Source organism: Phoxinus phoxinus (assembly GCF_949152265.1).
Source record: "Phoxinus phoxinus genome assembly, chromosome: 2".
Taxonomy (NCBI): Eukaryota; Metazoa; Chordata; class Actinopteri; order Cypriniformes; family Leuciscidae; genus Phoxinus; species Phoxinus phoxinus.
In genome coordinates this window covers 642,422-670,038 of record NC_136877.1, presented here as the reverse complement: position 1 = coordinate 670,038, position 27,617 = coordinate 642,422, and the positions used below count along the sequence as shown (strand labels likewise).

Here is a 27,617-nt window from a genome sequence, read left to right as displayed (position 1 = left end):
ATGATATTTAGAAGATGACGATACGTTCATTAACATTAAACAAATAATGCATTTATTTTTATTTGAATTACATGCTTTTTTAATACCTATTGCGTGTGAATGACATTGTGAGAAATAAAGTAGCCAAGTGATAAAAAAACAAACAGTTTATACATGTGTTTTGTCAGTCCCACAGGTTTTGCTATTGTACTGGAAAGTCTGCTCTACACCACCTTCAGATGGATGAAGATAAACAAGTATTAATTATTGTAATTTCTAATCTGTCCGTCCAGGAACATGGATGAGAAAACCAAGATGGAGATCTGGAGCTTGTGGCATCCCTGACACTACACACACACAACACACTCCAGACCGGGAGATCCGACGGATCAATGCCAGACTCCAATCTTTCCCTCGACAGACGAGGAGTCTCCATCTTGTGCTTCGGTTCTGCTTTGACGAATGGCGTGATTCGGTCCTTGTGAATGAGACACAACTGGAGAGTGGCGAACCTTATGAAGGGTTCTGCTGGGAACATCGACCGGAACTAACAGTAGTGGAATTGATTCATATTTAATTGTTTTATTATAAACTTTTCTCAAATATCTGACGGCTACTGGGGATTCCTTCTACTCATCTTTCTCTACTATGACTTCTCCGTGAAGAACCCTCCTCCTCTGGCGCAGCATGTGGAAGAAGAGCTGAGGAAACACTGGAAGAGGAACACAGCATTAATAATAATAATAATAATAATAATACATTTTATTTAAAAAGGCGCCTTTCTGACACTCAAGGTCACCGTACAGGCATACATAAAAGTTACAATAAACAAATAATAAAGTTATACCAAAAATAGATTAAAATCAATTTAAAATCAAGTAGAATTACAGATGAGTGGGTGCTACAACGAATAGGCTTGTTTAAACAGAAATGTTTTGAGTCCAGTTTTGAAATGAGGGAAAGAATCCATGTTTTTGAGATGAAGTGGAAGGGAATTCCAAAGGCGAGGAGCAGAGCGGCTGAATGCTCTGCTCCCCATTGTGGCGAGACGGGCAGGTGGGACAGACAGGTGTAATGTGGAGGAAGATCTGAGAAAACGAGATGGAGTGGAAACATGTAGGAGATCTGATAAATACGGGGGAGAGAGGTTGTGGATGGCTTTGAATGTCAGTAAGAGGACCTTGAACTGGATACGGAACTGAATAGGGAGCCAGTGAAGCTGCTGGAGGACTGGAGTGATGTGATGGATGAAGGGGGTTCGGGTAATGATTCGGGCAGCTGAATTTTGGACTAGTTGAAGTTTACGGAGGGATTTGTGAGGGAGGCCCAAAAGAAGTGTATTGCAGTAGTCTAGGCGGGAGGTGACAAGGCTATGGACCAGGATGGCAGCAGTGTGGGGGGTGAGGGAAGGGCGAAGACGATTAATGTTGCGTAAGTGGAAGTAGGCTGACCGAGTGATGTTATTGATATGTGGTTGAAATGATAGTGTGCTGTCAAGGATGACACCCAGACTCTTAACCTGAGGGGAAGGTGTGACGGAGGAATTATCAATTTTGATGGAGAAACTGTTAGTTTTGGCTAATGTGGATTTGGTACCAATGAGGAGAACCTCGGTTTTATCACTATTAAGTTTAAGGAAGTTGAGGGTAAGCCAGGATTTTATTTCTGCAATGCAATCAGTGAGGGTAGTGAGTGGAAGAGTGGACGTGGGCTTTGTGGTGAGGTAGAGCTGGATGTCATCCGCGTAGCAGTGAAAATTAACATTGAATTTACGGAGAATATTTCCAAGGGGAAGAAGGTAGATAATAAAAAGAAGGGGCCCCAGGACAGAGCCCTGGGGCACACCTTTAGTGACGGGAGAGGAAGTGGATTTGAATGACTTAAGCTGAATGAACTGAGTGCGGCCAGAGAGGTAGGATGTGAGCCAGTTTAGTGAAGTGTGGGTAATACCAATGGATGACAATCTTTTGAGGAGGGTGGTATGACAAATGGTGTCAAAGCATTAACTGGGACGTTCAGCGGGACAAACTTTAATGTTGGATTCACAGTCGTATTAAAGTGTGAAAGTTTTATAAGCTTTGAATTTAGTGAGGTGGAAAGGGAAAGAACGACATTGCTAGCATGAATTAGCATGATGTTAACATTAATTAGCATGTTGGTAGCATTAATTATAATGTTGCTAGCATGTTTGAACACATTGCTAACATGAACTTGCACATTGCTAGCGTGATTTAACATGTTGCTAGCATGAATTAACACGTTGCTAGTATGTTTTATCAGTTGGCTAGCATGTTTTGGCATGTTGCTCGCATGAATTATGTTTTGCTAACATGTTTTACCAGGTTGATTATTAGCATGTTGCTAACATGTTTAATACGTTGCTAGGATGAATTAGCATGTTTTAACATTGCTAACATGAATTACCACATTGCTATTATGTTTGAACAGTTTGCTAGCATGTTTTTGCACATTGCTAGCATTAATTAGCACATTGTTAGCATGATAGATGAATTAGAAACATTAGATAGAATCGCAGCTTAAATAAGGATAGACAGATAGTGTAGCAGATTATTAGCAGGATTAGACCGTAGCATTCAGCTAGTCTGTGTTTCATTGAGTTCTTACATGGGATGTAGGACAGCATGACGATGATCAGGAAGTAGTAATAGTCAAAGGACACGTTGTATTTGTTGGGAAGCCTGAGGGAGAACATGGCCGATCTCCGAACATACGGTAAGGCAGCGTGTATGGTCAGCAGTTCCCCGACGACTCCCAGCGGGTACATGACGATAAACATGTTATACCTGAGGAAAACACCAGAAGACAAAGCAGGAGAATAAATGTGACATCACACATATAAACGCACAAACACACACATCGACAATTATTATGTAACAGTGCTGGGGAAAGTTTGTGAGATACATATTGGCTGGTCCTGGTCCATAGGCGTAACGAAGCCGCGTTTACTGAAATCACGTGACTTTGGCAGTTTGATACTCGCTCAGAATTACTGGTTTACAAACAAATGATTCGCAAAGCAGTGTTTCGAAACTCTAGAACTGCAGGATCAGGGTTGGTAACCACAGTTTTGGAGAATCAGCAGTGTAATGCAAAGTTACTTAAATAATCTGTTACAATACCAATACCAAACTTTCATGTGAAAGTCACGTGTCTAGTATCTTTAAAACCGCATTTTTCCATCTTAAAAATATATCTAAATTATGCCATATGCTCTCAATGACAAATGCGGAAGAGTTAGTTGATGCGTTCATGAGCTCAAGGCTACACACTCTTACACACACTCTGTCAGTTCAAAGCTAGACTAAACACACATCTCTTCGGCCTAGCATACACATAACACATTATAGACTTCTATAACTCAATGTTAGGCTGCATAGATTAGGTCAGCCGGGACTGGGAACACTTCCCTTAAATCCTGATGTACTCGTTACATCATAAGAAGAATGGCATCTACGCTAATTTTAGTGTCTGTGTTTATCCCGAGGTTTTCCCGCAGCCTGCCGGATCCAGGCCGGATCCAGATCTGAGGAAGGACCTTCGCCTGGACCCGATGACAGCGCAGTGCTGAAGTGCCAACTAGAATTAGTGTCCGTCAGCAGTCGTGAGCGGTGTATGTGGTCACATGAATGTGAATATGGAGAGTCGTGCGTGAGCCCATACATTTAAGCTTTGTCGGCTTTGAATTCTGGTTTGCGATCTGGTCACCCGATTATCAGCGAATTTAACAATATTCCATTAGTTATTCCATATAGAAAGCTTGAATTGTCTACTTTTAAACAAAACTATTCTAAATGAAAAGAAACCGACTAGCCTACTCTCTGCTTGTACTCCATATGAAGTGAGCATTTCTCTCTATAGACGAAGAGAGATGACGAAGATGACGAGTCTGCATCGCCAACTTCATATTTTCAGCCGACACTGACACGGAAAACACTAGTTTATTAATAAACAATTAAAATGTCTCCTTGCTATATTTGACACATTCATAATCATTGCTTTTGCCGGTTCTCTGTGACCGCTGTTATGGGGGTTATTGGCAGCGTCACCCTCCGGTTACATGAGCGCGTCACCACCGCATCCGCACCGAACACATGGACACTTTATTTTACCGGTAAGGGGATTAATATGCCAGCTTTAAGAGTACTGTGAGTGTGAATTCAAATATAGTTATTTTGTCACACACTGTCCCCACTATATAGTAGGGAAGTATGTGATTTGGGATGCAGCCATATTGTGAAACTCCAAACCATGTGCTTGTGAGTATCCGCATGCTCAATACACCACACCGTGCAGAGTCTGCAGTACCTGGCCCACTTGATGAAGTACGGCAGATGGTGGATCAGGTTGAAAGTGTAGAAAGAGTAGCGAGTGATCTCGGTAACAGTCCACACCACTACGAACAAGATCACACTCTCCTCGTTCTGAATCTTAGCATGCGTTTCAAATGAAAGAAAACAATATTTAAAATGGAATTTGAGATTGCCGAGCAGTGAACATGTCCCATAATTCCCATTGGGAACTTTATTAGTTGAAGTCCTCATCATGCACACCGACCTGTCTGATGCTGTTTGTAATAAACCAGACCATGAATATCCGAGAACACACTTGGACCCCAGTCACAATTACAGATGTCCGCACAATTCCTTCAACACACCAAAAACAACACCTGAAAAATATCTTTATATACCTGGAATCAAATATGTTAGCATTGCACTTTAAAATATAGTACATACCAATAGCACAGTGTCCGATCTGAAATAAAGACAGCCCAAGCGTAAGAAAAAGAAATGAAGATAGATCAGGACATAGATATTAGCATGCTAACAGACTCAACGGATGCTTCGTGTCTTTTTTACCCAGGCCCATAAATTGTAGAACATCATTGCAAAAAAAATTCTTTGAAAATGATTGAAACATAAAACTGAAATAAATAGACTTGTACTATAGATGACAACTTCTAAAATATTTAAAAAATGCTAAATATCAGTCGATATATTGGCCATGGTGATATACTGGTCAAACACTATAGTAGATAGTTAATTAATGAGGCTAATCACATTCAGTAATTATTGATTACCTAATAACTACCTCAGTCCTAAATCTGATATTACATACTGCTTAGTTAATCTTGTTTCCATATTTAGGGAAACTGAAGTGTTAATTTAGTACTACTCATCATTAGTCCTGCATAATTACCTATTAATGACGGGCCAGTATTTGGAAGTGTTACTGAATTGTGTAGCAAAAAAAAGAAGTTTGGGACCACTGTTATTTCCCCTATATATGATTTTATGTGGCGTTCCTCAAGGCTCGATTTTGGGACCACTGTTATTTTCCCTATATATGATTTTACGTGCCGTTCCTCAGGGATCGATTTTGGGACCACTGTTATTTTCCCTATATATGATTTTATGTGGCGTTCCTCAAGGCTCGATTTTGGGACCACTGTTATTTTCCCTATATATGATTTTATGTGGCGTTCCTCAGGGCTCGATTTTAGGACCACTGTTATTTTCCCTATATACGATTTTATGTGGCGTTCCTCAAGGCTCGATTTTGGGACCACTGTTAGTTTCCCTATATATGATTTTATGTGGCGTTCCTCAGGGCTCGATTTTGGGACCACTGTTATTTTCCCTATATATGATTTTATGTGGCGTTCCTCAAGGCTCGATTTTGGGACCACTGTTATTTTCCCTATATATGATTTTATGTGGCGTTCCTCAGGGCTCGATTTTGGGACCACTGTTATTTTCCCTATATATGATTTTATGTGGCGTTCCTCAGGGCTCGATTTTGGGACCACTGTTATTTTCCCAATATACGATTTTATGTGGCGTTCCTCATGGCTCGATTTTGGGACCACTGTTATTTTCCCTATATATGATTTTATGTGGCGTTCCTCAGGGCTCGATTTTGGGACCACTGTTATTTTCCCTATATACGATATTATGTGGCGTTCCTCAGGGCTCGATTTTGGGACCACTGTTATTTTCCCTATATACGATATTATGTGGCCTATATACGATATTATGTGGCGTTCCTCAGGGCTCGATTTTGGGACCACTGTTATTTTCCCTATATACGATTTTATGTGGCGTTCCTCAAGGCTCGATTTTGGGACCACTGTAATTTTCCCTATATATGATTTTATGTGGCGTTCCTCAGGGCTCGATTTTGGGACCACTGTTATTTTCCCTATATATGATTTTATGTGGCGTTCCTCAAGGCTCGATTTTGGGACCACTGTTATTTTCCCTATATATGATTTTATGTGGCGTTCCTCACGGCTCGATTTTGGGACCACTGTTATTTTCCCTATATATGATTTTATGTGGCGTTCCTCAAGGCTCGATTTTGGGACCACTGTTATTTTCCCTATATATGATTTTATGTGGCGTTCCTCAAGGCTCGATTTTAGGACCACTGTTATTTTCCCTATATATGATTTTATGTGTCGTTCCTCAAGGCTCGATTTTGGGACCACTGTTATTTTCCCTATATGTGATATTATGTGGCGTTCCTCAGGGCTCAATTTTAGGACCACTGTTATTTCCCCATATATGCCTTCTTTTGAGTTCTGTTTGTCTAAAGTACAGTACCTCTTACCACTGCTACGATGACGATTTTCAGTTTTGTTTTCCAGTGAGTTTAGATGGTTAGACAATGTTTGCAGTGAAAGGGCGCAAAAGTGCTGTTTGAAATTCTCCCTAAATAAAACAGGACGAGTGATGATTTGGACAGATTACTGCAAGACAGTTTGACATACAGATGATTCGGAATAATACAATTTGCCACTCAAAAACTGGTTTATTTCTATTGTGGTTACGGAAGACTTTGAGCAAGAGGAAACTTTTTAAAAGTTTTTTTTTTTTTTTTAAAGGGCACATATTGCTCTGTTTCCTGAGAATACCTTATTAAGCAGGAGAAGGTTTTTATTTTTCTTTGAGATGGTGCTCATTAACTAATTTCCAGCAACACTGGAAAATAAAATAAAGTAAAGGTTCTCATATCTTGGTGGTTAAAGGCATTTGATCTTACCTCCAAAAGTGCAAATGTCTGGAAACATTTTAGTGTCCTTGCTATATGTTTGTACAAGCCTTTATGGGTTCCTTTCTGAAGGTAAAAGCGGACCATGGAAACGGCCAGTACAAGCCACCTGCAATACAAGACCACAAACAACGCCTCAGCAAGCTCAACCAGTCACCAAACATGACACTCACAGTGCATTATGGGCATTAGTTGTTGACAGCACATGGGTTGTGCACTTCTTTTTGCAATGCATTATGGGACTGCGCTAGATATTCTCCACTATGATTTTGGAAATTATTACAAAATGGCTGACAATGGAAAAAGAGCACTATAAGGGCTTATCTTGTTTTCTTAGACAAATAATAGATTTAACTAAAGAAAGTATTTAAAACCACTTATGTCTACTGACATTTTGTTTATTTATCTGTGCCTTAAGTTTTAAATACTTTTTTTTAGCAAACTAAAATATACTTTAGGGTCATTCCATGTGAACTCAACCAAAGGTCAGTGGCTAAAAAATTGGTGAAAGAAATACATAAATGAAGAAAAAGCCAAAATATTAAATGTAATTAATGTATGTTGACAGAGTATTTATAAATGTATAAAGTATTTTTTACTCTTTTTTAAAATTGTAATTTTGACCCCCTTGACCAAATAGTGGATTACTCAGTCAACATACATCCGTGACATACAATTTTTGGGCTTTCATCACTATTTATGTTTTTTTTTTTTTTTTTTTTTACCTGGGTTGATTTGACATGGAATGACCCTTTAATGTAATTTCTGCTGAAACTTGTATGTCATGTAATAAAATATTGCACATTTGTAATGGCGAAGTTGTGATTTAATACTTTTTAAAATACATTAATTTAAAATGTAATACTGAATAATAGTTATAATATTAATCAGGCGGCATAAGGATGTTAGTCAAAACATCACAATAAGTGTACTTCAGTATGACGGAAAATTATTAAAACTCAATTATTTAAAATTTAATTTGACATTAGTACAAAGTAAACTTTATAAAGGAGAAAGTAAGTGTATTTTCATTAAGTAGCCAACATTGATAGCCTTTTTTTTCTCACAGAAAAATATTTTACAAAATGTATACAAGGTTACACTTTATTTTAAAAAGTCTGTGTTACAGTGTAATTATATATTTAAGTACTGAGTAATAATAATGAACTACTTACTCTAGGGTTAGGGTGAGGGGTTAGTTTAGGGTTAGTTGCATGTAATTATTTTGTAATTTATAGTTAGTGCTACAGTAATGTAACGTGTAATAAGGAGGACACCGTAAAATAAAGTGTTACTGGTAACACTTGACAATAAGGGTCATTATTTAACATGTACATAGAATGAACAATACTTATTCAGCATATTAATCTTAGTGAATATTAATTTCAACATTTATTAATACATTATTAAAATCAAAGGTTGTATTTGTTACCATTAGTTAATGCACTGTGAACTAACATGAACAGTGAAAAGCTGTAATTTTTTCACAGAACATTAAAAAAGATTAAGAAATATTGTAATGTATTGTCAGTTCATGTTAGTTAATACATTAAATAATGATAACTAATGAACCTTATTGTAAAGTGTAACCCAATAGAATTAAGCGCAGAGTTCTTCACAGGAATGGAGAAGTTTGCACTGAGTGAATAACGGTCTCGTGACTATTATCGGGTATTTTCTTCTTTGTTGAATTTCGCCAGTCGAGCGAGTTCTAAACATATCGCGGTGACGCGCGCGGATCCGTATTAGGAAACACTGAGCTTCGGTTTCTGAGAGGAAAATCCCAGTATAACCACAGCTGACCACTATAGAACACCACTAACAGTTGCACACACGCGGGTTTAATGCAACAGTCGGTAACACTTTATTTTACAGTGATTGTTACAAATGTATGTATTTACCATAGTAATATCAGTAAATTATGCGTAATTACAAGCAACTAACCCTAAACCTAATCCTACCCTAACCCTATAGTAAGTTCATGTAGTTGCTTAATATTACTCAGTACTTATAATTACACTGTGACAATGACAGCTTAATATAAAGTGTAACTCTTGGAGCTTTGAGTAAACCAGTCGCGTGATTTACAACGCGGCGGAACTATAAACAGACACAGGAGTGTATCGAGAGACACAGGAGTGTATTCAGCGAGTCACACTGATCTGTTACCCGGCTGTCATGGCGATGTTGTAGACGGTGAGCCATGCCGTGGCGATCGTGCCTTTAGTCCGCTTCTTGTTGTTGGTTTGTTTCTCCTCGACAGACCCGTCCTCCTCGCCGGACGCCATGACACCACACGCACGAGCCTCGCGCGTGCACAGCTGGGGGGTCTCCTGGGGGGTCTCATGTTCAGTCATGCACATCTGGAGATATCATGTAGGCTTATGTCATCATCACAATGAACTAAAAAAAAAAAAAATGAATCTGTCATGATGAGGTGGATAGGTTATGCGCACTTCTAAATGAAACTGTCTTTTTTTTTGGTATAGAAAATTCAAACAAATTAATATCATTATGCCATGCATTGTAGATCCGTACACAGAAGCTAACTGCATTTTTAATGTATCTTCCAAAAACAATGTGGACAACAACAAACTTTCCTTGAGGCGATATTTCCAAATTGATTTCCTGGGGCATTTTAAAAAACCTTATTAAATGCTATACATCATCATCTCGGTGTCGAAGTGTCTGTTATCAGCGGATTCTGCTCATGCGCCCGGACATTTTAGAAACCCCGACCGGCTGATGTTTTACGGCCATATGTCCGGAGTAAAGAGTAAAAATAACGCTAGGGGTTCCGTGCGCCGGTTCCGCTTTTTCATTTCCGACAAAGGCGGAGAGAGAGGGGTTAGCGGAGACAGAGAGGGGTTAGCGGAGACGCAGAGGGGTTAGCGGAGACAGAGAGGGGTTAGCGGAGACGCAGAGGGGTTAGCGGAGACAGAGAGGGGTTAGCGGAGACAGAGAGGGGTTAGCGGAGACAGAGAGGGGTTAGCGGAGACAGAGAGGGGTTAGCGGAGACAGAGAGGGGTTAGCGGAGACAGAGAGGGGTTAGCGGAGACGCAGAGGGGTTAGCGGAGACAGAGAGGGGTTAGCGGAGACAGAGAGGGGTTAGCGGAGACAGAGAGGGGTTAGCGGAGACGCAGAGGGGTTAGCGGAGACAGAGAGGGGTTAGCGGAGACAGAGAGGGGTTAGCGGAGACGCAGAGGGGTTAGCGGAGACAGAGAGGGGTTAGCGGAGACAGAGAGGGGTTAGCGGAGACAGAGAGGGGTTAGCGGAGACAGAGAGGGGTTAGCGGAGACGCAGAGGGGTTAGCGGAGACGCAGAGGGGTTAGCGGAGACAGAGAGGGGTTAGCGGAGACAGAGAGGGGTTAGCGGAGACGCAGAGGGGTTAGCGGAGACAGAGAGGGGTTAGCGGAGGCACAGAGGGGTTATCAGAATCATTTATTATTACCAATTTATGAATTTAATTATTTTTTCTGCATTTGGGGTTGAAGAAGGATTCTCAATAATCTCCGTTTGTGCACAGAAATAGTGTCCAGGTTGGAACTAATACACTTAATGCATTGATTGATAATCATGAATTTAATAGAAAATAGGGGCGAGCAAACATGACGCAGATCTATTTAAAAAACATTAAAAATAAAAATGTAATTAAATTAAAATAATCTGCCAAAAAGTTACTGTCATTATAAGTGAACCTCAAAGAACATGTTTAAATAATAAAAAGGGATATCATCATAATGACTTTAAAGTCCCACTGAAGTACCTTGAAACATATGGAGGTGTGTGTTGGTGTAGTGTGTGTTGATGTAGTGTGTGTTCATGTAGTGTGTGTTGATGTAGTGTGTGTTGATGTAGTGTGTGTTCATGTAGTGTGTGTTGATGTAGTGTGTGTTCATGTAGTGTGTGTTCATGTAGTGTGTGTTCATGTAGTGTGTGTTGGTGTAGTGTGTGTTGATGTAGTGTGTGTTCATGTAGTGTGTGTTGATGTAGTGTGTGTTCATGTAGTGTGTGTTCATGTAGTGTGTGTTGATGTAGTGTGTGTTCATGTAGTGTGTGTTGATGTAGTGTGTGTTGATGTAGTGTGTGTTCATGTAGTGTGTGTTCATGTAGTGTGTGTTGGTGTAGTGTGTGTTGATGTAGTGTGTGTTGATGTAGTGTGTGTTCATGTAGTGTGTGTTGGTGTAGTGTGTGTTGATGTAGTGTGTGTTGATGTAGTGTGTGTTGGTGTAGTGTGTGTTGATGTAGTGTGTGTTGATGTAGTGTGTGTTGATGTAGTGTGTGTTGATGTAGTGTGTGTTCATGTAGTGTGTGTTGGTGTAGTGTGTGTTGATGTAGTGTGTGTTCATGTAGTGTGTGTTGATGTAGTGTGTGTTGATGTAGTGTGTGTCCATGTAGTGTGTGTTGGTGTAGTGTGTGTTCATGTAGTGTGTGTTGATGTAGTGTGTGTTCATGTAGTGTGTGTTGATGTAGTGTGTGTTGATGTAGTGTGTGTTGATGTAGTGTGTGTTGATGTAGTGTGTGTTGATGTAGACAATAGTGAGTGCAGAGTCAGCATGATCCTCCAGTGGAATATGCCAGTGCCGCGGCACAATACCCCCCCCCCCCCCTCCCCCCTCCCCCGCTCCGGTCCGGGACCACAGGCCGACAGCAACTCTTCTTCCCCTCTTCTGTTCCTCTCCCGCGCGTCCGTCCTCAGCATGGGCTCGGGGAGCAGGATTAAGTTTGCGGTGTGTGAGGTGCTTCAGTTCTGCAGCTTCTGCGTTCCTCTGTTCATCATCATGCAGCGCTTCGGCCTGATCGTGGCCCGCGTGCGGAAGCAGCCGCACAACTCCTGCACTGCGTACTGGCTGATCGTGGCCTCGTCCGTGGCCTACGTGACGTCCGTGGCCATGCTGATCTGGCTGCCCATGAAGTACATGGTGTTCATGAAGAAGAGGACGCTGGTCGCTCGCAAGAAGTGGTGAGAAAACATGACTTTCATGGAGCATACACACAGCTTCACAGAGAAACATGAACAATATCAAAAAGTATGGATATGTTATCATGGTAAAATCACATTTTACAGATTTGGTACAGTAATATTGTATTATTTGAAGTACCGTGGAGAACCATGTAAATATCTGATAATGCCATTGGTACTGAATTATTACCACATTTGCATTAAAGTAAAGTCCCCCTGTGGTGTAAATCCAGCTGTTAATGTAGTTTATGTGTCTATGTGGTGTTATTAATCTGCTTTAACACACACCATGTGTAAGTTCATAAGTGGACAGCATTGCTGAGTATTTTCTGCTTAAAACTGCAGTGAACCAAAGACAGTCTCAAACACACGATTTGAAATCGCTGGTGTTTCTGACGTCACACACTACCTTGTAACCAATCAGATCAACGTGTGATCGTCAACCTGTGGATCTCTGAGTGAGTGAGTGAGTGAGTGGAGGCGGGGCTCATTTGCATATTCAGAGAACCGGCGAGGGTGTCGAGTTACATTCAAGATATTTTAAGACATGAATAATTTATTTTCAAGGATTTTTGTCATTTTGGTGATCAAAGATGAGTTTTAAGGGATAAAATGATCGACTACAGGAGGACTGTAACACAATGCCAGTGTGCAGCAATAGCATTGGGGTGTAATGCAATTCATTATGTAACTCATAACGTTCTTTGGTCAAATCTCGATATGATATCATGGCCTAATATCAGTTTTTCTGCTTGCAGGAGACCGGTTGCGTTGGCGTACGTGGTTCTCTCAACGCTGCCGTGTTTCGCCTTCCTTATAGCCAGCTCTGAGGTAACTCCTGTTCGACCGCGGCAGACAGTCCTGTCATCCTTCACGGTCTTCAGACTCTATGCATGATGTCTTCAGAGTTTCTCAAATGTTTATTTCACTATTGATGCCTTTTGCATAAACAGGGATACTTTAAATATACCAGTTGTGTGCTCGAAAGAAGTGACTGAACAAAAAATGCAAAAGTATTACATGCAATTCTCTCTTCAGATTATCCACGGCGTGTTTTTGTAAAAACCAAACTCTCTCCCTTTCCAGGTCCAGATTAGAAATGACCTGCGGCTGGACACGTTTGCTGAACTGCCCGTGTCGTTGGTCCTTCTCTCGCTGATCTGCATCGATATAGTGGAAAGAATCCGGTATTGCAGACTGACCGGTCGAGGTGAGCTTTGGGAATCTCCTCAGTCAGACACTCAGCGCTCTCGTATGACACGACTGGTGTAGCTCAGCGCTCTCGTATGACACGACTGGTGTAGCTCAGCGCTCTCGTATGGCACGACTGGTGTAGCTCAGCGCTCTCGTATGACACGACTGGTGTAGCTCAGCGCTCTCGTATGACACGACTGGTGTAGCTCAGCGCTCTCGTATGACTCGACTGGTGTAGCTCAGGGGTCTCGTATGACACGACTGGTGTAGCTCAGGGGTCTCGTATGACACGACTGGTGTAGCTCAGCGCTCTCGTATGACACGACTGGTGTAGCTCAGGGGTCTCGTATGACACGACTGGTGTAGCTCAGCGCTCTCGTATGACACGACTGGTGTAGCTCAGCGCTCCCGTATGACACGACTGGTGTAGCTCAGGGGTCTCGTATGACACGACTGGTGTAGCTCAGCGCTCTCGTATGACACGACTGGTGTAGCTCAGCGCTCTCGTATGACATGACTGGTGTAGCTCAGGGGTCTCGTATGACACGACTGGTGTAGCTCAGCGCTCTCGTATGGCACGACTGGTGTAGCTCAGCGCTCTCGTATGGCACGACTGGTGTAGCTCAGCGCTCTCGTATGACACGACTGGTGTAGCTCAGCGCTCTCGTATGGCACGACTGGTGTAGCTCAGCGCTCTCGTATGACACGACTGATGTAGCTCAGCGCTCTCGTATGGCACGACTGGTGTAGCTCAGCGCTCTCGTATGACACGACTGGTGTAGCTCAGCGCTCTCGTATGACACGACTGGTGTAGCTCAGCGCTCTCGTATGACACGACTGGTGTAGCTCAGCGCTCTCGTATGACACGACTGGTGTAGCTCAGCGCTCTCGTATGACTCGACTGGTGTAGCTCAGCGCTCTCGTATGACACGACTGGTGTAGCTCAGCGCTCTCGTATGACTCGACTGGTGTAGCTCAGCGCTCTCGTATGACTCGACTGGTGTAGCTCAGCGCTCTCGTATGACACGACTGGTGTAGCTCAGGGGTCTCGTATGGCACGACTGGTGTAGCTCAGCGCTCTCGTATGACACGACTGGTGTAGCTCAGCGCTCTCGTATGACACGACTGGTGTAGCTCAGCGCTCTCGTATGACACGACTGGTGTAGCTCAGGGGTCTCGTATGACACGACTGGTGTAGCTCAGCGCTCTCGTATGACACGACTGGTGTAGCTCAGCGCTCTCGTATGGCACGACTGGTGTAGCTCAGCGCTCTCGTATGGCACGACTGGTGTAGCTCAGGGGTCTCGTATGACACGACTGGTGTAGCTCAGTGCTCTCGTATGGCACGACTGGTGTAGCTCAGGGGTCTCGTATGACACGACTGGTGTAGCTCAGCGCTCTCGTATGACACGACTGGTGTAGCTCAGCGCTCTCGTATGACACGACTGGTGTAGCTCAGCGCTCTCGTATGACACGACTGGTGTAGCTCAGGGGTCTCGTATGACACGACTGGTGTAGCTCAGCGCTCTCGTATGACACGACTGGTGTAGCTCAGCGCTCTCGTATGGCACGACTGGTGTAGCTCAGCGCTCTCGTATGGCACGACTGGTGTAGCTCAGGGGTCTCGTATGACACGACTGGTGTAGCTCAGCGCTCTCGTATGACACGACTGGTGTAGCTCAGGGGTCTCGTATGGCACGACTGGTGTAGCTCAGCGCTCTCGTATGACACGACTGGTGTAGCTCAGGGGTCTCGTATGGCACGACTGGTGTAGCTCAGCGCTCTCGTATGGCACGACTGGTGTAGCTCAGCGCTCTCGTATGACACGACTGGTGTAGCTCAGCGCTCTCGTATGACTCGACTGGTGTAGCTCAGCGCTCTCGTATGACTCGACTGGTGTAGCTCAGGGGTCTCGTATGGCACGACTGGTGTAGCTCAGGGCTCTCGTATGACACGACTGGTGTAGCTCAGCGCTCTCGTATGACACGACTGGTGTAGCTCAGGGGTCTCGTATGACACGACTGGTGTAGCTCAGCGCTCTCGTATGACACGACTGGTGTAGCTCAGGGGTCTCGTATGACACGACTGGTGTAGCTCAGCGCTCTCGTATGGCACGACTGGTGTAGCTCAGCGCTCTCGTATGACACGACTGGTGTAGCTCAGCGCTCTCGTATGACACGACTGGTGTAGCTCAGCGCTCTCGTATGACACGACTGGTGTAGCTCAGGGGTCTCGTATGACACGACTGGTGTAGCTCAGCGCTCTCGTATGACACGACTGGTGTAGCTCAGCGCTCTCGTATGACACGACTGGTGTAGCTCAGCGCTCTCGTATGACACGACTGGTGTAGCTCAGCGCTCTCGTATGACACGACTGGTGTAGCTCAGGGGTCTCGTATGACACGACTGGTGTAGCTCAGCGCTCTCGTATGACTCGACTGGTGTAGCTCAGCGCTCTCGTATGACCTCGGTGTAGCTCAGCGCTCTCGTATGACTCGACTGGTGTAGCTCAGCGCTCTCGTATGGCACGACTGGTGTAGCTCAGCGCTCTCGTATGACACGACTGGTGTAGCTCAGCGCTCCCGTATGACACGACTGGTGTAGCTCAGCGCTCTCGTATGACACGACTGGTGTAGCTCAGCGCTCTCGTATGACACGACTGGTGTAGCTCAGCGCTCTCGTATGACACGACTGGTGTAGCTCAGCGCTCTCGTATGACCTCGGTGTAGCTCAGCGCTCTCGTATGACTCGACTGGTGTAGCTCAGCGCTCTCGTATGACACGACTGGTGTAGCTCAGGGGTCTCGTATGACACGACTGGTGTAGCTCAGCGCTCTCGTATGACACGACTGGTGTAGCTCAGCGCTCTCGTATGACACGACTGATGTAGCTCAGCGCTCTCGTATGGCACGACTGGTGTAGCTCAGCGCTCTCGTATGACACGACTGGTGTAGCTCAGCGCTCTCGTATGACACGACTGGTGTAGCTCAGCGCTCCCGTATGACACGACTGGTGTAGCTCAGCGCTCTCGTATGACACGACTGGTGTAGCTCAGCGCTCTCGTATGACACGACTGGTGTAGCTCAGCGCTCTCGTATGACACGACTGGTGTAGCTCAGCGCTCTCGTATGACTCGACTGGTGTAGCTCAGCGCTCTCGTATGACACGACTGGTGTAGCTCAGGGGTCTCGTATGGCACGACTGGTGTAGCTCAGCGGTCTCGTATGACTCGACTGGTGTAGCTCAGCGCTCTCGTATGACTCGACTGGTGTAGCTCAGCGCTCTCGTATGACACGACTGGTGTAGCTCAGGGGTCTCGTATGACTCGACTGGTGTAGCTCAGCGCTCTCGTATGACTCGACTGGTGTAGCTCAGCGCTCTCGTATGACTCGACTGGTGTAGCTCAGCGCTCTCGTATGACACGACTGGTGTAGCTCAGCGCTCTCGTATGACTCGACTGGTGTAGCTCAGCGCTCTCGTATGACTCGACTGGTGTAGCTCAGCGCTCTCGTATGACACGACTGGTGTAGCTCAGGGGTCTCGTATGGCACGACTGGTGTAGCTCAGCGCTCTCGTATGACACGACTGGTGTAGCTCAGCGCTCTCGTATGACACGACTGGTGTAGCTCAGCGCTCTCGTATGGCACGACTGGTGTAGCTCAGCGCTCTCGTATGACCTCGGTGTAGCTCAGCACTCTCGTATGACACGACTGGTGTAGCTCAGCGCTCTCGTATGACTCGACTGGTGTAGCTCAGCGCTCTCGTATGACACGACTGGTGTAGCTCAGGAGTCTCGTATGGTACGACTGGTGTAGCTCAGCGCTCTCGTATGGCACGACTGGTGTAGCTCAGCGCTCTCGTATGACACGACTGGTGTAGCTCAGCGCTCTCGTATGACACGACTGGTGTAGCTCAGCGCTCTCGTATGACTCGACTGGTGTAGCTCAGCGCTCTCGTATGACCTCGGTGTAGCTCAGCGCTCTCGTATGACCTCGGTGTAGCTCAGCGCTCTCGTATGACACGACTGGTGTAGCTCAGCGCTCTCGTATGGCACGACTGGTGTAGCTCAGCGCTCTCGTATGACACGACTGGTGTAGCTCAGCGCTCTCGTATGACATGACTGGTGTAGCTCAGCGCTCTCGTATGACTCGACTGGTGTAGCTCAGCGCTCTCGTATGGCACGACTGGTGTAGCTCAGCGCTCTCGTATGACACGACTGGTGTAGCTCAGCGCTCTCGTATGGCACGACTGGTGTAGCTCAGCGCTCTCGTATGACACGACTGGTGTAGCTCAGCGCTCTCGTATGACTCGACTGGTGTAGCTCAGCGCTCTCGTATGGCACGACTGGTGTAGCTCAGCGCTCTCGTATGACCTCGGTGTAGCTCAGCGCTCTCGTATGACCTCGGTGTAGCTCAGCGCTCTCGTATGGCACGACTGGTGTAGCTCAGCGCTCTCGTATGACACGACTGGTGTAGCTCAGCGCTCTCGTATGACACGACTGGTGTAGCTCAGCGCTCCCGTATGACACGACTGGTGTAGCTCAGCGCTCTCGTATGGCACGACTGGTGTAGCTCAGCGCTCTCGTATGACACGACTGGTGTAGCTCAGCGCTCTCGTATGACACGACTGGTGTAGCTCAGCGCTCCCGTATGACACGACTGGTGTAGCTCAGCGCTCTCGTATGACACGACTGGTGTAGCTCAGCGCTCTCGTATGACCTCGGTGTAGCTCAGCGCTCTCGTATGACCTCGGTGTAGCTCAGCGCTCTCGTATGGCACGACTGGTGTAGCTCAGCGCTCTCGTATGGCACGACTGGTGTAGCTCAGCGCTCTCGTATGACACGACTGGTGTAGCTCAGCGCTCCCGTATGACACGACTGGTGTAGCTCAGCGCTCTCGTATGGCACGACTGGTGTAGCTCAGCGCTCTCGTATGACACGACTGGTGTAGCTCAGCGCTCTCGTATGACACGACTGGTGTAGCTCAGCGCTCTCGTATGACACGACTGGTGTAGCTCAGCGCTCTCGTATGACACGACTGGTGTAGCTCAGCGCTCTCGTATGACACGACTGGTGTAGCTCAGCGCTCTCGTATGACACGACTGGTGTAGCTCAGGGGTCTCGTATGACACGACTGGTGTAGCTCAGCGCTCTCGTATGACACGACTGGTGTAGCTCAGCGCTCTCGTATGACACGACTGGTGTAGCTCAGCGCTCTCGTATGACACGACTGGTGTAGCTCAGCGCTCTCGTATGACACGACTGGTGTAGCTCAGCGCTCTCGTATGACACGACTGGTGTAGCTCAGCGCTCTCGTATGACACGACTGGTGTAGCTCAGCGCTCTCGTATGACACGACTGGTGTAGCTCAGCGCTCTCGTATGACACAACTGGTGTAGCTCAGCGCTCTCGTATGACACGACTGGTGTAGCTCAGCGCTCTCGTATGACACGACTGGTGTAGCTCAGCGCTCTCGTATGACACGACTGGTGTAGCTCCGGGGTCTTCATGATGCCTTACTCCAGTTTTTACTAAATGTGCTTCACTATCTCACTATCGGTGCAGAGCTTCAATTGTGGAAGAATCACAGTAATCATTAGCGGTGGGAATTTTTCAATGCATACTGAAATATACGGTTCATAAGCCCCGCCTCCTGTCACTCACACAGCACCACTCGTCTCATTCGGTCCAGATGAAGGCTAGTTCAGATTAAAAAGCAAACAAGTTGAAACATTAGCAAGTAAAATTGGGTTTTTCTTATGGCTTTGATGGTTAATAATTGCTAAAAAAAATGTGTTGGTCAACTATCCCTTTAAAGTCCCACTGTAGTCAATCATTTCATCACTTAAAACTCATCTTTGAGCACCAAAATTACATATTTCAAAGTTTTTTTCTCTTTAAAACATTCCCTCATGTCTTAAAATATCTTTAGTATATGCGGTATTTAGACCCTAGCAAAAATCTGAAATATTAAAGTCCCCATGTAGTCAATAATTTTATCCCTTAAATCTTAACTTTTGATCATACAATATAATATTTTTAAACAGTTTTGTCCTTGAAAAAAATTCTTAATGCCTTAAAATATCTCGAATGTAACTCTACACCCTTGCCTCATTTAGTATGCGTGGTTCTATGAATATGCAGATGAGCCCTGCCTCCACTCACTCACTCACTCACTCACTCACGGTGCGTTCACACCGGACGCGAATAGCGCGTCAGACACGAGTGATTTCAATGTTAAGTCAATGCAAAGACGCGTTACACGCGTAAAAAATTCCTGCGGTGCGAATGAGGCGTTGAGTGTGGCGCGGTAGATGCGAATACGCCTCATTCGCGCGTGAATGGCGTGAATTGAGCGTCTGGCGCGTTAAGCGCTAATGATTTTATGTAGTGCTTTTGTGCATTCAAGCGTTTGACGCGAATTCGCGTCTGCCGCCCGAGTTGAAAAATCTGAACTTCTGCGTCAATTCGCGCCGCGTTAACCAATCAGGAGCCTGCTTCAGCTGTCACATGGTGAAGTGACGTGATAAATGGGGTCAGGCCCGCTTTTCAGATTATAATGTCATTTTAAATGTTTGGCCTCAATAAATTATTTTGTAATGACTAAATGCCCGCGTTAAAGAAGGAATGACATTGTTCAGATGTTAACTATGAATGTGACGCTGAACACTTGCAGTCGTACATTTCTGAACGAGATGAAGAAAAACTGACATACCGGTAGTTAAAGAAGTCGTTTGACCGACGTTATGACGAGTCATTAATGTATTTTAACTTAGATTTCAACTTCATTAGAACCGAAGCTATAGATTGTGAATTTAAACATGTCTGGTTCACCAGCGGCAGACGTCAGGAGCACTAGCTGAGGTGAGGTGGGTCACATGAGCGCTGAGCGCCGCTGATCGCCCGGATCTCACGACTCCGAAACGTCAGATCAAATTTTTTAAATAGGCGCTATCTTTATAAACAAACCACAGATTTGAGCTTTAAACAACTACATTCTCGACTGAACAACTCTTAAAACTGCAATTCGTGACACAATAATAGTAGTATTTTTACATTTCGCGACCTTTCTTGGAAACAGAACCGCCTGCACTGGCCCCTCCCACAAGAAGCGGATTTCTCCTCGGACGCGCGTCAATTTCGCTCCAAGCGCTTGCTTTTTACGCACGTCCATTTCGCCTTTGACGCGCGAATGCATTCAAAATGTTCAAGCGTCAAACTAGACGCGACAGGCGCGAATTTGACGCGCTATTCGCGTCCGGTGTGAACGCACAGTCAGAGATCCACAGGTTGACGATCACCCGTTGATCTGATTGGTCAAGGTAGTGTGTGACGTCAGAAACACCAGTGATTTCAAACCGTGTTTTTGAGACTGTCTTTGGTTCACTGCAGTTTTAAGCAGAAAATACTCAGCAATGCTGTCCACTTATGAACTTACACATGTGTGTGTTAAAGCAGATTAATAACACCACATACACACATAAACTACATTAAAAGATGGATTTTTTTTAAAGTAATTGCTCTGAAAATACTGATTGTGTCCAGCAGGGGGGCTGTGAAGTGAGAGTACAAGAGAAGAAGAGCTGGAATAGAGAGTGAGAGGTAAACTCTGGGTTTCTGCTGATATGAGTTCACAATATAACAGGACATCAGCATCTTTCTGAGGTTAATATGAGCGACGAACTCAGGAAATTCTAATCCACACAGGAAAAGATTCTTAAGGCAAACAAAGATAATATAAGAATGAGACGGGAAAGGTGTAAATGCACAACAGCGCAACAAATATTGATATTACAAAGTAGAGACATTTGTTTAGAACACTGTGCAAAATATGTTTAACAAAGTTTACATGCAGTATTATTTTTTTTTTTTATTCTCATGACTAAACCAAACTCTTTGAATTTAACTCTGGACTCAAGGGTCTAAAATTGGTGGGAATGTATAATTTTTTGACTTGGTTATACTTAGATATTATATTGAGAGATTTGCACCCTACTTTACTCAGGTGCAATTAAAACTGAATACTTGAACTTTTTAAATCGCATTTACACACACAAAAAGTTAACTTCACATACAATCACATTATTACCGCATGCCGCAAGCTGATTGGCCCCCGCTGATCCTGCAGCCAATGAGATCGCTTGCTCAACATTCAATCGTCTGGTTCAGTGTTCCGCTATTAGAGTTCAACCGCTTGAAGTGTCAGTTCAACCAAACATTTCTATTCATAAGGCCCTCATGTCATTCCCAACCCGTACGACTTTTGTTCATCTTCTAAACACAAATGAGGACCTTTTTGATGAAATATGAGAGATTTCTGGCCCTCCATTGACAGTCACTTTGTCACTTCAAAAAGTTCATAAAGAGATTGAAAAACGAATCCATATGAATTGAGATATCTGAAGAGACTCGATCGCTTGATATCCTGAACAGATTTATTTTAGGCTTTTACTCGCATATAAACATTCATCAGCAAACATAAAGAGAAGCACAACCGAACATGCTTGACACGCGAGAACAAACAAGAGGTGAACCTCATTGGTTCTTGCCGAAGCTCAAAAGTGTTGCGTAACTCGAGAATGAACCTCAGGCCCTGTTTACATGAGAACGCTCGCGGGTAAAAACGTAAAAATATTTTTCGGATGTGCCTTTCGTTTACACGGCGACGGCGTTTTTGGGGCTTAAAAACGCAAAAAAGTGAAACCACCCTCCAGAGTGGAAATCTTAAAAACGCTCCACCGCCGCGTTCCCGTCTAAAGGGTAAAAACGGTAAAAAACACAAAAGTCTGCTAGACAGTGAAGGCGTCACGTACGCGTTTACGTCACAGGCGTGCGCCAGAACAGGAAAATAACAAAACATTATCAAACTAAAATATAGCATTAATTTCACTGACAAAAAAAACTAAACAATTCTGTCATTTTTGAGCGACACGCGAAGAGCACCGAGGGTTAAAGCAGCGGCTTTACCGTATTACACATGAAAAACTGTGTCAGCGTCTCTTTCACATCGCCACCTAGCCGCCTGGAGTGCACACTACATCCAATCTCACACACTTTTGCGTCACCATATGCATGCACAGTTCCCCTCATAACGCAGAATAAAAAGTGATAACGCAACGCCACTTTTGCGTTTTCTCTTCAGATCGTTTCCGTGTAAACATAGCCTCATTGGTTCAAAAGTGCTGCGTAGCTCGAGAATGAACCTCATTGGTTTAAAGTGCTGCGTAGCTCGAGAATGAACCTCATTGGTTTAAAGTGCTGCGTAGCTCGAGAATGAACCTCATTGGTTTAAAGTGCTGCGTAACTCGAGAATGAACCTCATTGGTTTAAAGCTTCCTTTTACCAAAATCGATCGATTAGTTGATTAAATTTTTTCATCGAATAAAACAATCGTGTCTCTTCAGAAAATGTTGACTAAACCGCTCAATTCATATGGATTAGTTTTACAATATCTTTATTAACTTTTTAAAGAGTCAAATTGTCAGTTGCACAGACTGTCAGTGAAGGGACAGAAATATCACCGATTTCATCAAAAAGATCTTCAATTGTGTTCCGAAGATGAACGAAAGTTTTTCGTGTTTGGAACGACATGAGGTTGAGTAATTAAGAATTTCAGAATTGTAATTTAAACCTTGAATATCTGTACTTTCCATTCTGTAATGTGAAAGGATAATGTGGTCAATCCCGTGTTTCTTTATATTTCACCAACTGTCCTTATTCTGTGTGTGTTTGTGTGTTTGTGTGTGGATACAGCTAACGAACTGGCTCGAGATGCTGACATTCCTACCTTGCAGACACACATTGGAAGAGTCACTCCGGTGGCAACGGGTCCTCTCCCTGCCGCGCCGGCCGGCAGTGCTGCCGCAGACCCTAGAGCCGGGGCAGCGAACGGGACTGTGGGAGGATTACCCGCCGGCACAACTGTTCAAGGCACACCTGGCAACGGGACAGTCCCGGGTCTCGCAGGCGGTGCAGCGGTGCCAGGATTGCCAAACAATGGAGCAGTTCCAGCCCATCTTGGCAACACAGCCGATCCAGGGTTGGCTGGTAATGGTGCCACGTCTAGAGTACCGGGAAACAACGGACCGCAAGTCGGGATTACCGGAACTTGTCCAAATTCTGGTGTCCCCTTCCAAAACATCGCCTCTCCATATTCCGGACCTCTAAGCTTCCTACTGGCGAGCGACAGCCGTGCTGAAGTCTTTGGTGACAGTTTCTTGTTCTGGTTGGACACAGTGGAGATGGTTCGGGTCGCTGGCCACACTGCGGTGTATTTTTCAGGCTGGGCATTTCCAGTTTACCTTTTCTGCTTCCTCTCTACAATGCGATTGGTCCTAACCCCGCACAGCCCGCTACTCTCGCCTCTGGCCGTGGTCTTTCAGGACCTCCCCTTCCTCGTCTTGAGGTTGGCATTGATTGGCCTTTTTGGTTTTGTGACACCAGTACTGTATGTGATCAAGAATATGCTGGTCTGTCTGGCCTACATCTACTTCAACTTCATGACAAAACTCAGGATCTTCAACACTGAGAGGATGTTTTAATGGAAAATAACAAATCAGAATAGTCATGTTTGTTTGCACGGCCCATCTGGTTATAACATTGGCTCAGCAAATGTGAGTTTGGGGCGGGGCATTATTTTTGGAGTTCATTATAGTGGTGCAGAAATAAAAACTAACTATATGTGACCCTGAAAGCTGAATAAATGAGCTTGCCAATGATGTGTGGTTTGTTAGGATAGGACAATATTTGGTCGAGACACAACTATTGAAAATCTGGAATCTGAGGAGCAAAAAAATCTAAACATTGAGAAAATCTCCTTTAAAGTTGTGCATTTATGTTCACGATTGTGCTGCATTCACTCACAAAAATACATTTTTGATATATTAAAGGTAGGAAATTTACTAAATATCTTCTTGGAACATGATCTTTACTAATATCCTAATGATTTTTGGCATAAAAGAAAAATCGATAATTTTGACCCATACAGTGTATAGTTGCTATTGCCACAGATATACCCGTGCGGCTCCAGACTGGGTTTGTGATCCAGGGTCACATATATGAATGTTAAAAGGTACACAGGTTGCCATTTACATATCTTCAATGTAAGAGAAAGACATAAGAGAAACTGAAGGGACATAAAAATACTAACATAGCAATACCAGTGGCTCCTACTACATTACAATACATTGCATAATCCAGCAATACACAGACAGCACTGACATATTTCAAAATATTCTTTTGTCTTTGTGACAGGGGAAAAGTGGAAAATGGAAACATTTCTTGGAAAGCTATATTGTTTTGGTGGTTATGGAATACATTTCTGGTTTCATTGACTTCAGGTACTTTCATGCCCCAGGTTTAAAAAAAATAAAAAAAAATATTTTTGTTATATGGAGATTACAATGAATCTGTCTTGGAAACTTTTTTATAATGCAATTATTATTTATTTTTGCTACTTTTCAAATGCATTTTCTATATAAATATTGTTTAGTTTTGTACCAGACCCAGACTTTTAATCTTCATCTATGAAAATTCTTCACATAAGTTGGAAGAACTACATGTTTAAAAAGTTCAGAAACATGACCCATTGCTATATTTATTGTGATCATTAAAAAATTTAACTTTTTTACAACACTCTCCCTGTTGTGGCATAATTTCTACAACATTGAACATTTTTGCTTCTAATAAAGTTTGTTTTCCTAATGTTTGTGTGGTGTTTGAGACAATAGTGATATGTGAGGAAAACAAAAAAAACAAGGATATAATGTTTTCACGTTTAGTCCGATGAAGAAGATAGGCATTACAGATCAAAGTAAAAGTGTTGTTTATTAAACAAAGACAAAGTAAATTAGACGAGAAAGCAAACAAAACATGAGTGCAAGCATCCATGTGGTAGCATCCAGGGAGGCGAAGATGGGAGGACTGGCCAGGAGATGACCGGACCCGGACTGGGAGTAGCCATGGTGTGAAGAGTCCCGATGCCACCATGGGGATGACCGGAGGCAACAACGGGGATTGAGGTGGAGCCCACCATGCAGACGGAGAGCCAAGGAGGTGGAGAGACATCGAAGAACACCCCGAGATGGATGAGGGGATCCGGAGGGAGGCGGAGCTAGCCGGAGCCGTAGGAGTGGAGTCCTTGGTGGAGGCGTGGCGATGTCCGAGCCTGGTGGAGCTGGAGCGACCAAGGGCGGAGCCTGAGGGAGGCGGAGCTAGCCGGAGCCGTAGGAGTGGAGTCCTTGGTGGAGGCGTGGCGATGTCCGACCCTGGTGGAGCTGGAGCGACCAAGGGTGGAGCCTGAGGGAGGCGGAGCTAGCCGGAGCCGTAGGGGTGGAGTCCTTGGTGGAGGCGTGGCGTTGTCCAACCCTGGAGGAGCTGGAACGACCAAGGGCGGAGCCTGAGGGAGGCGGAGCTAGCCGGAGCCGTAGGGGTGGAGTCTTTGGTGGAGGCGTGACGATGTCCGACCCTGGTGGAGCTGGAGCGACCGAGGGCGGAGCCTGAGGGAGGCGGAGCTAGCCAGAGCCGTAGGGGTGGAGTCCCGCGAGCCGAATGCCTGATGGTCCACGCTGGAGCCGAGGGAGGAATGATGGTGCGTTTAAGTCCTCCTAGGAAGTTTTTATTGTTACATATTGTGTTGTTATATTATAATGCCATCATATTTTGTGCAGGCAAATTAGCTTACTTCGCTGTAAATACAAAAGCCTGGATGAAATCACTGCTAAATACCTTTAAGTATTGCGGTATTCCGCCATGATTCTCACTGACACGTAACGATCGGGGCTTAAAGAAAATCCAGAGCTTCCCACTCGTATTTACGACATTATGGTGGCGTTCGTGTGCGTTCAACTGCGATCAAGCAGCAGGACTGCAGGAGCCAGGGCGATGGGTCGAGGTGGAGCGGAGCACTCAGATTTACTATTTGTTATTTTTATGTACCCATTGTTTTTCATTAAAGTGCTCTTGAAATTGAGTTGAGTTGAGAGCTCCCAGGTGTAGCCGTGCCACTGAGAGGAGGATGAGCTGGAACTGGGACTGATGGGAGGGAGCGATGACTGGGTGCCAGGAGTGGCTGAAGTGGAGACTGGAGAACAACAGAGACTGAAGAAACTACATAATTCAAAGGTAGATTGGAGAGGTGGTGGGAGAGGGAGGGTGGGATCAAAGCATACAGGGTATTTCAAAATAAATAAGCAAATGAGAATGTGCATTGGGATTTTTTTTTCCACATTTTATTTTTTTTAGTCCTCCAAAAGAACACTGTGGAAATGTGCCACTCTCACATGTCATGTTAGTTGTATTTTTCCACCTTGTCTTTCATTTCCTTCTTTCTGACGCTTTGTGCCATCTCAGGGACTTGTCTTCATTGGACTCGGTTCTTTCTTACCCTCGGCAGGAAACAGGATTTCCCAATGCCCAAATTTCAGACCTCTGAAGCTCGTAACTCTCATTTCCTTCTTGCTGAGCTCCAGAATTGCCATTGTGTTTTCCATCCGACCAAATCAGCATTTTTTCACATTTCAGAGAAAAATTAAACTGTTCTCTTGAATAGGCAACCTTTGCACCAACATCAATTGCACAATTCTTTAAGCTGACTGGAATGGCAGGCATAGCTCACAAATCATTCAAACACTTGGCATCATTACTTGTGCACACGTCAGGTTTGTCCTGACAATTCGGCGGGGAAAAACAAGCAGCTCAATAGAGATTTAAAAGAGTGTGCGCCCACGTCCACAAGACTTCCAGAGAATGACACTTATCTCAGTTTACTCTGTCCATGAAGAAACTAAACTCTGCACTTTTTGACCTGCTCAACTCCTTACTCGAGCCCTCTGAGGAACTCTTTGTCCACTCATGCTTCTTGACACGTCCACATGTTAACATCAACCAAGTCAAGGTCTTTGACACTGTACAGGTACAGCATTGTTGCAGTTACAGCTGAAAGTGCAGGATAAAGATCAGATAGTTGCTCATCCCCTTCATCCCCCCAGACCCCCGCATCTACACACCCCCAACCGCATGACAGGATACAATCATTTAACTGGGAGAAAGGTGTATATAAGTCTCACACACTTCAAACACACACTGGGTTTTCCATGCTTGGATTACTGGTTAAAGGACCAACATGAAGAAATGTGCCATTCCACTGCCTGTGTTGCTCTCTTTATTAGTTGCTTTACAACCTTCAATTCAAACAGGTACGTCACTTATTTAATGTTTATTAATGGTAATGTCACAGTGACTTGCACTAATATATTTCCCTAGAAAGAAATTGCATTGTTATACTAATTATTGTCAACTTCACACGCTATTCACAAACTGGTTGTGCTAGTCATTATTTTCTCTAATGTAGAATTACCTTACTCTCTCATATAATGTGTTTCAGACGTATTTAAGTATGTACTGTGAGCATACAT

The 27,617-nt window shown here is 44.5% G+C and overlaps 3 protein-coding genes across 3 annotated transcripts in view; 2 read left to right on the top strand and 1 right to left on the bottom strand.

Annotated features, from left to right (window-relative positions):
- Positions 1–128: 128 nt before the first annotated feature.
- hacd1 (3-hydroxyacyl-CoA dehydratase 1) lies at positions 129–9,376 on the bottom strand. The gene is made up of 7 exons (XM_079605222.1): positions 9,220–9,376; positions 7,042–7,159; positions 4,734–4,752; positions 4,555–4,643; positions 4,306–4,427; positions 2,605–2,783; positions 129–691 (listed from the first exon to the last, which is right to left on the bottom strand). The coding sequence occupies exons 1-7, from the start codon at positions 9,336–9,338 to the stop codon at positions 609–611; spliced, it is 729 nt and encodes a 242-aa protein (XP_079461348.1). The 5' UTR covers positions 9,339–9,376; the 3' UTR covers positions 129–608.
- A 2,314-nt stretch (positions 9,377–11,690) lies between these two features.
- Positions 11,691–24,837, top strand: LOC306994598 (transmembrane protein 236). Its single transcript, XM_079605214.1, has 4 exons — positions 11,691–12,013; positions 12,772–12,844; positions 13,100–13,223; positions 22,957–24,837. Exons 1-4 carry the CDS (start codon positions 11,751–11,753, stop codon positions 23,742–23,744), a joined length of 1,248 nt encoding a protein of 415 aa, XP_079461340.1. The 5' UTR covers positions 11,691–11,750; the 3' UTR covers positions 23,745–24,837.
- A 2,450-nt stretch (positions 24,838–27,287) lies between these two features.
- Positions 27,288–27,617, top strand: part of mrc1a (mannose receptor, C type 1a) — a 51,864-nt gene continuing 51,534 nt past the window's right edge. Inside the window, exon 1 of the mRNA XM_079605213.1 lies at positions 27,288–27,398. Coding sequence (XP_079461339.1) covers positions 27,326–27,398 — 73 coding nt within the window. The 5' untranslated portion in view covers positions 27,288–27,325. The remainder of the gene's footprint in view (positions 27,399–27,617) is intronic.

Bases quoted from the DNA above. Each gene is read 5' to 3' on its own strand.
- LOC306994598 (XM_079605214.1), top strand. From the start codon at position 11,751: ATGGGCTCGGGGAGCAGGATTAAGTTTGCGGTGTGTGAGGTGCTTCAG. The intron at 12,845-13,099 runs GTAACTCCTGTT...CTCCCTTTCCAG, and splicing joins TCCTTATAGCCAGCTCTGAG to GTCCAGATTAGAAATGACCT. The intron at 13,224-22,956 runs GTGAGCTTTGGG...GTGTGGATACAG, and splicing joins TTGCAGACTGACCGGTCGAG to CTAACGAACTGGCTCGAGAT.
- hacd1 (XM_079605222.1), bottom strand. From the start codon at position 9,338: ATGGCGTCCGGCGAGGAGGACGGGTCTGTCGAGGAGAAACAAACCAAC. The intron at 4,428-4,554 runs GTCGGTGTGCAT...ACGCATGCTAAG, and splicing joins TTACAAACAGCATCAGACAG to ATTCAGAACGAGGAGAGTGT. The intron at 2,784-4,305 runs GTACTGCAGACT...TGTTTTCCTCAG, and splicing joins TACTTCATCAAGTGGGCCAG to GTATAACATGTTTATCGTCA.